Below are 10885 nucleotides of genomic sequence, written 5' to 3'. Positions count from 1 at the left end.
AAATCGCTCTTCCCCTTCGTCGTCCAAGCACCGGTTTGTCCAGAAAGTTCGTTCCACTGAAATTTCACTTTCTTTCGTCCTCGCGACACACCGAGGTTACCTCCAGCAACGTCACAAAGCACGGAGCTAACTTTCTAGACGAATCGCCCGTGTGTCGTCCTATTGCGAGATTGAGAAGAAGAATCGGAGCAGAAGGGGTAAACAAATGCGCGCACGCGGTAGCCATTCAAGTGGGACACAGTTGGAGCCCCGTTTCAGCAGGTAGTTGACAAAAGCGGCGCATACGGTCCACCCGGTATCCTCGCCGTTAACTGCCGTTCGAGGCTGCCGCGAGCAACTCGCGAAGATCCAAGTTCTTTGGAGCAGCTCGCGCGCACAGTCTTCGATCTAGCAATCACGAGTACGCATTATCTCCCGGCTTGTATCTACTCCGATTATCGCACGGTACGATCATCGGAGCATCGCAACGTTGATTCGACAATGGTTGCGCGTTCGTTCGCTTCGATCGGACGTTTGTTTATCGTAACAACCTCATCGCCGCGTATCCCTCGACATGCAAAGGTGAACACCCTTCCTCCGCTCTGCGTTCCGTGCAGAGATTCTTGAACCGGGATACAGAATGATAAAGCTTTATGAAAGCAACGCGGCGTTGATGTAACAACGGTTCTTCGAACTGGAACAGATACATATGCCAGAACCCTCTTCGATGTACGCGGAGTTGTTGCAACATCGTTTCCACGCCCATTATGGAGCATTCGTGTAACGATGCTTAACAGCTGCACACCGTTTAATCGCCGATACTTTCCGGCGGAGGCGGTCGTTTCGGAGCAGAATCGATACTCGCAGTTCAATCAAAATGTTGAACCTAGGCAATTAAAATCAGAATCTTGATCTAGCCGAACGAATCTGCTGGTTGAAAGTCCGGTAAAAACAGCTTGCTCCAAAACCGAGCAACGTTCACTTTAGAAGCTGGCTCTTGTCGTTCCAGATCTCTCGATCCCGTCGGTTTCGGTTTCGGCCTCGCGCCGAAGCTTCTCGCCGATCAAGCGGAGTGGAACTCCGAAGGCGTTAAATCCACCGCGAGTGTCGTTTCGCAGCTAGAGCTCTCCCGCGGTGCGCCGGGGTCAGTCATTAAACCGGCGTGTACTGCGATTACAATGGTTGTTAAACGGTCCGCCAGCGGTTTCCGTTTTCCGCGCGGAAGATGCGGCGCCGCCGATAAGCTCGGCGATGAATCGCGGCGCATTCGAACGCCGGATCCAGCCGGTTCGACGTGCATCAATAACGGAATTAGCGTTATCACGATCCGATGATACCAGCGTAGCGTCGACTTCGTCCCCGTCGACGTCCGTCGGACGGCTGTTCTTAACGGCTTCGGAGTCCGAGCGTTGCTTGGAAGCCGGAGTCGGACGATCGTCGAATAACAATTCGACCGAACAGCGAGAGGAGCTTCGATTTCGACTAACTAATCGATAAGCCGATAAATCACGGTTCGATCGGAGCGCGAATTTATGATTCGCCGGTGTGTTAGAGGCGTTTCGGAGCAGTTTTTTTCCGCGCTCCGATCCTTGTTCCCGCGCAGATTCCTTTCGCGGCATCCTCTTCCGGCAGCAAGTTAATCGCGATTTCATTAATTCACTCATCGTCGGCCGAGAAAAACCTGGAAATATGCTGCTCCAAACAGCTGGGAACGTTTGGGTGGCCTCGGCGGATCGGAACTGACCTACGGCACACGTGTTTATGGTTATTCTTTCGGCCGGGGCCGGCGGGGAGGGAGCAGCACCGCGATCCGAAACTTTTGCGAATACATATCTGCGAAGTCGATTCACCGGGACGCGATTTCTCGCGCGCCGATACATACGCGAACGGTCCGGCCGAGTTAATTATAGCGGCGCGTTAACAATACGTTACCCTTCTCGCGGATGAATCGGCTCGCTCGCCGGATTCATAAAGAATTCCGCCGAGCCCCGTCCAGTCATGTTATCGCAGCGATTTCTAGCCGGCCGTTTAATCGTATCGGTTTAATTAATATCGGCGTGCCGTTGGTCACGGCGCGGAGTCGCGGCCGGAACGGTCCGCGGCCGATAATCCGCTTCAAAGTTAATAAGTCCGGCATTAATTCCGGCCGACGGCGGTCTCGATAGATAACGCGCGTTACTCGTCCATCGGCGATCCGTTCCCGGGACCCGTTTGTTTGCAACGATTCGTTGTAAACATCCGTCGCGCGCGCGCCCGCCATTCGAAAATAAACGCTTCGCGTGGCACAGACGGCACAGTCGCTCGTAAAGCAACCGGCCATCTTAGGCTGCCCGGGGACTCCATCGCTCCGATTGGTATTCGAAGCGGATCGTCAACGGTCGCTCGGGGTTTCCGCGCCGATTTCGCGGCCTTTAATTACGGATACTCCGTGGAATAAGCGAATTCGAATGGAGAACAGAAGAACAGTCCTCAGCGTCGTGTCAGACTTTCGATTTTTTCGCGGTTCGCGAATAAATGTATCGGTGTTCAGATGGATTTGATACTCCGTTTTACTCGGCTCAATTTGTAAACGTTTCGCAGCAGAAAAACTGAACTCGTGCTCGACGTCCATTCGCGAAATTTTTATCTCGTATCAAAATCTGCGGTCTAATCGTATTTTATTAAACGGCACGTTGCTGCGGTGCCCGTCGATCGTCGGCCAAGCCAGCCTGAAAGATCGCATGAAATCAAATCAAATCAATTCACCGAATGGAATGAAATAGTTCCATGACACTCCATCGGTCTTCTTGCATCTAGACAAATTAGTCCGATTGTTGCTGGCGCATGACGACGATGCTAATGAATGAGGGATTTCGGAGCGGCGGAAAATGGTGTTCGAAGACGACGGTGTTAACGTGGCGAGCACAACGGAATCTATTATTAAATGCGTCCAGAAAGCGTGGGAGAGGCATGCGCCGTGTGCGTAAGCTTAAGCGATTCCACGTAGCATGCAAGTTTTTGCGGAACTGAAAAAGAAAAAAAAAGCACTGTTAATAAATGTAATTATTCCGAACGTGCTGATCGACGGAAGATGCTATCGGAGACAGGGCAAGCTGCTAAATATTCATTTGATACCGGCTCCGTATTAACGTTTACTTTCCCGGAATAGAATTCCCCGCGAAATCTGCATAACATTTAAGATGGCCGAATATTTTCATGACTAATTGGACGGGGCGTACTGCGAATCGTGTTGATGCATTCTTGCGGTAAACAATTGCGATAATATAGTTAGGCGTCGACAGACATTTTCTGGATGCACGGTTCGATTGTATCTTTTCATAGCGCAACTTGTTAATTATAGTCAACGGTGTATCTCGACGAGTTGATTAGGACGGTCACAATCCCTTCGTATTTCATCGCGTCGTACGCTGTGGAACTGTGCACACCCGTCCAGCTCCATTATAAAAACGCATTAGAATCACCGTAATCTGCGGTCCGAATATATCACGGATTTTCTCAAATCTTTCACCTAAACGAGCCTCTTTATCGAGAAAATGTCTGCTCAATTTTCATCTTTACGATGTGCTCGATCTAATGCCCAGTTTACATAAACATTCGCTATCTAGTTCTTAGCGATTAAGTCGCCCATAAATTCTCCCACGCCAACAACCTTATTCTCGTTTTCGCTGATCGAGAGCCCAAACACGCGGTCCAGCTGGCTCGATCTGTATCGCGAAAAATAATTGAACGCCCTATTACGAGCGTCCGTTTACAAATTATATCCTCGCCGGCCGATTCGAATTTTTCTCGTCGGTACCATCCGGAACTCCCTCGCTTTGTATCCACGCCCCCCCCCCCAAAAAATTCCAGAGCTCTCAATCTACCCGCGACAAATGCAGCGCTTACAAGCTCCGTTCCCGAAAAATATATTCGAATCCGGATTCCTCGTACAAGTTTATCCGGCCGAAGATCTCGAGGCGAACACTAATTAATCGAAAAGCGGAGGCGCTCTCGAACCGAGGCGAAGAAAGCAATCAAAGGGTTCGGGAAGAACAAGCTACCTCGCAAGACATTGATCCGGCAGAGAGCGTTCCGCTTATCGAGGGATCTGAAAGTGTTCCCGTCAGCGACGACGATAAATTTCCGGCAAGTTGGACTTCCTAGGCCGCCGGGAGGAAGTTGGCCAGCGGTGTTCTTGGACGTTGATCCGGCAGCCGGCGTGTTAATTCGCGCGAGCGTCTGCTCGACAAGCTCTCTTACACAGCCGGGCGATTGGAATGCCAGCCGGCCCTCCATTTTGGATTTACGGGAACAATAGGCGCGTTCGGGAGCGTGCTCGCGGCGCGATAGGCGGCCTGGAAACGTCTCGTCGCCGCGTTTCGCTCGACCAGAGCTATTTCTCCGTGTTCCGCATAATGCATTCCGCGTGCGGGGCCCCGGCTTTGTCCGCGGGCGTATTAGCTCGGACAAAGTGCCGGCGGCGTTCTAACGCGTGTATTTGCGGACCGAGGGAAACCCTCTTTCTTTCCCGGCGAGGCGAGCTGTATTTTTAAAAGCCACGTCTCGGCCGCCATTGTTTCCGCGCGACTCGCGATAAATTCCGCGGCGGACCTTCGTCTCCCGCGCGCACAGAATTTAATGAAAAGCGGCGCGTCCGAGGCGGCTCCGCGCGCGGGCGACGCTCGCGCGAAAATAAACTCTACGAAAATAATTGGCGACAACCGATCGGGGGCACACGAGGGGACGGGTATTTTTATTGCAGCCCCGTGGAATTCCGAGGGTCCCGAAAAACTGGGGACCTCCGCCGGATCTCCCTCCGTAGCGGCTCGTCGACCGTCTTGGTCCTCGTCTAGTTGTCTCGGACGATCTTCTTTCAGTCTAGAATTTTTATCAATTTTTTAATGGACGCGTGGGCGGTGTCGTGGATTCGGAGCAACCGAGGGACAGTTTCCGCGCGATTCTTCCTCCGTAGCGTCTCACAGACGACCAGTTCTCTCGAACGATCTTCCTTCGATCTTCAATTTTTTAATGGATGCGTGGGTGGTGACACGGATTTGGAGTAGCTGAGGGATAGCGTTTTCACGCGATTGTTCCTCTGTTTCGCTTCGATCGACATTGAGCTTTGTTGCGAATTTTAGTGAACTTTTCGATCGTACCGCCGATTTTGCCGATTCGTAACGGAAAGGAATAGTTCCCGAGCGATGCCTTCTCCGCGGCGTCTCGAAATTTTGAAGCGTCGTGTCCGATTCAATGGCGAGTAACTCTCGTTAGCAATTTTCGAAACGTGATTTGGTGCGTGCGAATTTCCCCCCTAACGGGCCATTACGGAATCGTGCAACAGTATTCGGAATCGAGATAAAAGCGACCCAAGAGATAAATCGACGATGATTCACGGTCTCGGCGAGCCGAATGTGGCCGCGAATGCAAATGTCGCGCGCGTTAGATGCTAATTTACAACGCGGTGAACCGTAAACACGTTCTTCCACGTGCCAGACGCTTCCTCGGCTAAAAGGATAATGGAAAATCGGTGATCCACGATCGCGGTGTTCCCGTACGAAAATCGTGGCAGAGTTTTCCCAGTGAACTCGAGCCGGTTAACCGTGAATTTACTTCCGGAGATCGTGGAAATCCGTGGAAGTTTTCCTCGGCCGGGAATCAAGTAGAATGGACGCGCGTCCCGAAAAGAAGAAGAAGAAGAAAAAAAGGAAAATCAGTCGGAAGTGTAAGATGTGGTGGTTGGCCCGTTGCTTAGCTTCCTTCCACGGAGGAAAATGGAACTGGAGGAGAGAATGCGCGCGTTCTACGCGCACACTTGACCGTATCTTAACGCATTTCTTTTCATTTGGCTCGCCGGTGGGCTTTCGCGAATACGGGCACACCGGCGCAACGCGATTTCTATCGGGCCCGGCTATCTTAATTAACTTACAGTCGGTATCGTGTTGTTGCGATATCGCGATAGATTTCTTAATCGTCGCAGTTTTCGATACCGTGAATTACGCGACCGATTATGCGTGCCTCGCGTCGGGTCTCGTGGAGCCCCCCGCGGGCATCATCGATGCTTTCCAACGTGGAAAGTCGATTGACGACACATACACACACACAGAGAGAGAAATTAACCGTTCGAGTCCCAAGTACATAGCTTGATCGTGCTGTTCAGATTTTCTGTCGAATAATCCCAGGATATTTGATCGCCACGGACAACTGACGGCGCACACACAGAACTGTCGAGTCTGCTCAACTTAACTGACGCGCGTACATCGAATAGCTGCTTTTTTTTCGTTTTAATGTAAATAATACAACTAACACATTTTGTGTGTACTTCGTCGCTTATCTTATCTATAATTCTTATTGAACGAAACTTGAAGTACAAGCACGCACATTAAAACAAACGCTATCGCGATATTCGGCAATTTTTCGACCGTGTTTCTCCAATGACCCATGGGACTCGAGCGGCTAAAAATTACATTTTACTTATCGCGCGTTTGCTATTTAGTTCGTAACTGTCGCCGAATGGCGTAATTTGGAGCTAACCTTTCTCGTTCGCGGGCGAATGTTTGTTTCCGTTCGCGCCGGGTTCGCCGGCTTTAGCCGGGACAGTTTATATAACTATCGGCGCGACAATTTCTGCCGTTTTAATCAGCCAATTCCTACACGTACCGAATGCGCTCCGAAATCGTCCGTCGAAGGCAAGGTCGGCGCGCACGGTACATGCCAGGATGCTTCGAGGGTCTCTCGAGAAGCGGAGTTTAGGCTACCTGCAAGTTTTCGGGAGTCGAGCGCGGCACATCCGGTGCAGCGGGCTCCCATTGACTGAAACGTCGGGTCGCAAACAGCCCCGAAGCTGGTGGCAATAAGGCGGCGAAGGTTTCCTGGGACAATGGGAAGAGTCGAGTGGACAGTAACGATAATGGCGCGGCCATGATTTCTCGCGTCCGCCAATAACTCGCTCGAACTATAACGATCTCATCGGCCGGCCGGCTGTAACGAGACCGCCTCGAAATATATATGTACCGTGTATATAGCACACGCGTCGCGAACACTGAAATTTTCGCTCGAATTAACGTCCCCGGATTTCAACCGATTCGAAATCACGCGAGAGAGGATCCCCGTCTTGCGGCGAGCGAGCGAGCTCTCCGCGCCGATCGGATATATTGCGATGAAGCTGTAATCGTCCGGTATGCAAATTATTTTCCGAAGACCATTCCGCTATCAACACCTCGCCGTAATGTACCCGACAATGTATTTATTCTCCGCGCTTTCGCAATCGCCTTTTTTCCTTCTCTCTCTTTCTTTTTTCCCCCCGCGAAGAGCTGCGGAGCTAGAGGATGCGTTCTAGCGATCTAACACTGCCGTAAATCACGAACCAACCGGCTCGTCGTCCGGCGTCTCGATCTCCAGCTTGCGTTTTCATCTTCTGGAAAACGCCTCGGGCTAAAACGGTGAGAGAGAGAGAGAGAGAGAGAGAGAGGACAGAATTTCTTGCGCGTCGTTCCAGAACTTTTTCGCGAACCAGTCCTCAGAGGGGGCTGTTGTTCCGCCGAGTCGTTGATTTATTTTCGCAGCTCGGCCCAAGTTCTGCCAGTCGTTGTTCCACTGTATAGACTAAATAAGCATCTCGTGAACGTAAGATCAGGGACACGAGTCTCGGTATGTGATACAATATCAATACACTGGGTAATAAACTACCAGTTATCAGGTAAAAGGTTCTTTCAGCTTTTAACAGTTTTAGTAACTTGAAAATGATGTAATAACGCCCTTTAATTCTCTTAATCGGTCTACTGCTTTAAAATCGATCTACTCATTTTTGTCATAAAGGCATAAAATCCGCAGTCTGGTAATAACACAAAGTGTTGCCATTTCTTCACGACAGCTAACTAGCTCAGAAGTATATACACTTTTATATTCTTTATTCGATGTCACAAGTATTTAAACAAAATATGAAGAAGCTCAAGCGTGTTTAATTACAAGCTCCAACCAGTAAATTCCGTCCAGTAGCACGTTCTTCGCACAGTGCGTACCTCTCGAACAATTTTACTAAAACAATAATATCGTTATTGATTCTTCTTATCTCTGCGCCGTTCACGTGGCGCTTACCGTCTCCCGGCGCAACCGCGAAAGCTCCTCCGTCTAGTTATGATAAGTAGACGCGTCCCCCGATACGCGGCTGAGATATCGCAGCGTTTGTATAATAGAAAATTGAAACGGCGGTCGCCGTACTCGGGCCGCGATATAATTCGCGGCTAATAGGATTCTTTAATTATCTCCATAAATAGCCGGCGAACGCGTGCTCCCCGGGGTAATTTACTCCCGGAGTCGATGCCGGCGCTGCTCCTTTTTTCCTCCCCGGCGCAACGCGCCGTCTTATCGGGCAACGTTCGCGAGAAGTGTCTATTCGCGATTCAATAAAGTCCTTATCTGGTTTACGAGTGCGTAAGAATAACTTTACGAGCCGCGAACCAAGGGTAGAGAGAGCCGGAGAGCTCTCTCTACGCGTCGCGGTAGTCGCGACACACTGTGTGTTGTAACCGCGGCACGATTTATTCGGATAAACGCCGCGTTCTATAGTCGGATAACGTCCGCGATCGGCCAATATAGTCGGATAACGTCGTTAATTGGAACGGGCCCGGGTGGGAGGAATAAAGAGGCACACAGTGGAACGGCCTTACATATTTACTCGCGGAAGACTTCTCGCAGAACGATCGCCTTGCTGTCGATACATTTCGCTTCAATTTTTCGTTCATATTGTTCGACGTTTTTTTTTAGTTCGTTTCGGAGCTATTGTTGTCAACGTTCACCTCGGAGTGATTAGGGATACATATGTACTTGCCGACACGGTTTCATTCGAGTCTGGCAACGATCACCTTGCAGACATTCGAACAGACATTATTATTGGCAGGGAATGAACTTGGACTCTACTGTATAAACTATACCTTTTAACGGCGATTACATGCTGTTTCGAATGATTTTATTCATTATTGTAACAGTAATATTGTAACTCCAACCGCTTGCCATTTCGATTAGCGTGCGTTTCATTAAACGGCGACGTCGCCGCCGGCTCGCTTTTCCCCGAGCTTCTACCGTCAAAGTACTAAAACAGCGCTCGCAACGCGCCAAAGAACACGCACAAATCAGAGAAATGCAGGGAAGCGAAGATTTGTACGAACATAGCAGCAGAAGCTCGTTACCAGCAAAAAGACCTGGTAGATGCAATCGCGGCAACGTCTTGCCGGCACTTCCGAGCCGAGTTCTGCGTCATGGAAGCAGAACTTGTAAGTGCCGTGGTTCGTCGAGAGGATCGAAAGACGGGGCGAAATACGTTTCTAACCCCCGCGGAGAACTTATGTCGCTCGTGATACAATGTACCGCATTGTTAACGGTTTTGGGTGGACGATTTCTGAACGGGCGCGTGTTCCCTTTGATCGGACAACGTTTGCAGACCGGCCGGTTGGCTGTCCCCGCGGTCCGTGGCCCAGAAAGATCGTCGCCAGGCCGGTCTAATCCAGCGACGTTTCTGTTTAATCGAGGGAAGACGACGTCGCGGGAAGGGATTAAGCCCGTTACGCTCGAACGTTCACGATCCGTTCGTCTAATCCCCGTTTCTAACGGCTGCGGAGAGAAGTTACAGCGGGAGAGCTTTGCGTGTCGAGCTGCCGCGAATTTCCTACTTTCTAATTGCGTACCCGTTGGAATAAGTTTCGCGTTGCACACGCCCGCCTCTGTCTCCCTGTTCCGCGCTTCTCTTTCTCTCCTCTCTCTTTCTTCGCGCTCTAGCCCTCTCCTCTCTTTCTTCCTTCTCTCTCTCCCTCTCATCTCTTTCTTCCTTCTCTCTCTCCCTCTCCTCTCTTTCTTCCTTCTCTCTCTCTCTCTCTCTTTCTTCGCGCTCTCTCCCTCTCCTCTCTTTCTTCTCTCTCTCTTTCTTCGCGCTCTCTCCCTCTCCTCTCTTTCTTCTCTCTCTCTCTCTCTCTCTCTCTCTCTCTCTCTCTCTCTCTCTCCGATCCTGTCTCCGTCATCTATTTTTCTTTCCACCCGCTCGGCCGCCATTGTCCGCGTCCTCGGCGCCCGTTTATCCCGGTGCATGCGTTTCACGGGCGGGGTTAAAGAGCTCGATAATATTCGCATCGGATCGATTCGACGCCGAGACACTCTCTCTAATTACGATTCTTTCTATTTTTGCTTGCAGATTGGATGAGCCCGTTCGACAGAGTCGTGTGCGGTGAGTATTACCTTATTGTTACCTAGAACACCGTTCATCGTTTATCGAGACCCGCGTTTTCGAAGCTTGCTGATGGTTTGCTTTTTTATTAATCGTGTTGCACCGATGTTGGAGACGAGCGAATTTTCAGCGGACAATTGCTGGACAAGTGATTTCACTCGAGCAGAGTCTCGAGTTTTCGGAGTATATTTGACCTCGTGCATCTTGAGGCATCGATAAGATTCAGCGGACTATGATATCGAACAAGTTTTATATTTAATATAATTCAATTCGTTTGTATATTTGTGTAGAAAACCATTCTTCCAGTAACGAAAACAAAGCGTAACTTAACGTCGAATTGCGACTACATAATCGGCGAATTAGACGAACAGTTTATAGAGACTTGTTTTTCTTTTGTCGTATTACTGTTCGCATTCAACAAATTGCTGAAAAATTGCGCGAGTATACGTGGTCGATTCTACGTGCGAAAACAGAACGAAAGGAACGTTCCAGATAAAATAAGATAATTCCAGATAAAAGTTATCGAGTGAAATGCGTCCGGGCATACAAATGATTAGGGTCTATTATGCCGCGCGAGTTAATGGAAAAATAAAGATTTGACGTATTATTCTAAAAGGCCGGCCGCGTTTAAGCCGTATTTTGCGGGAAAACCGGTGGGGAGGCGAATAGATAGCGAGCGGATCGGCTAATCGCCGATAATTGTAGCACTCGGCT

The 10885-nt window shown here is 50.0% G+C and overlaps 2 protein-coding genes across 9 annotated transcripts in view; both read left to right on the top strand.

The window, feature by feature from the left end:
* Positions 1–10885, top strand: part of LOC143259440 (uncharacterized) — a 475413-nt gene that overhangs the window by 351331 nt on the left and 113197 nt on the right. The gene's annotated exons all lie outside the window — the stretch shown is intronic.
* Positions 1–10885, top strand: part of LOC117223929 (homeobox protein abdominal-A homolog) — a 78812-nt gene that overhangs the window by 4800 nt on the left and 63127 nt on the right. For both annotated transcript variants that reach the window (XM_033476524.2, XM_033476525.2), the window contains exon 2: positions 10139–10171. In XM_033476524.2, the coding sequence (XP_033332415.1) occupies positions 10139–10171 (33 nt within the window). The remainder of the gene's footprint in view (positions 1–10138; positions 10172–10885) is intronic.

Source organism: Megalopta genalis, chromosome 5 (genome assembly GCF_051020955.1).
Source record: "Megalopta genalis isolate 19385.01 chromosome 5, iyMegGena1_principal, whole genome shotgun sequence".
Classification (NCBI taxonomy): Eukaryota; Metazoa; Arthropoda; class Insecta; order Hymenoptera; family Halictidae; genus Megalopta; species Megalopta genalis.
Note: the sequence above shows the minus strand (reverse complement) of the source record. Positions and strands in the feature narration are given on the sequence as shown.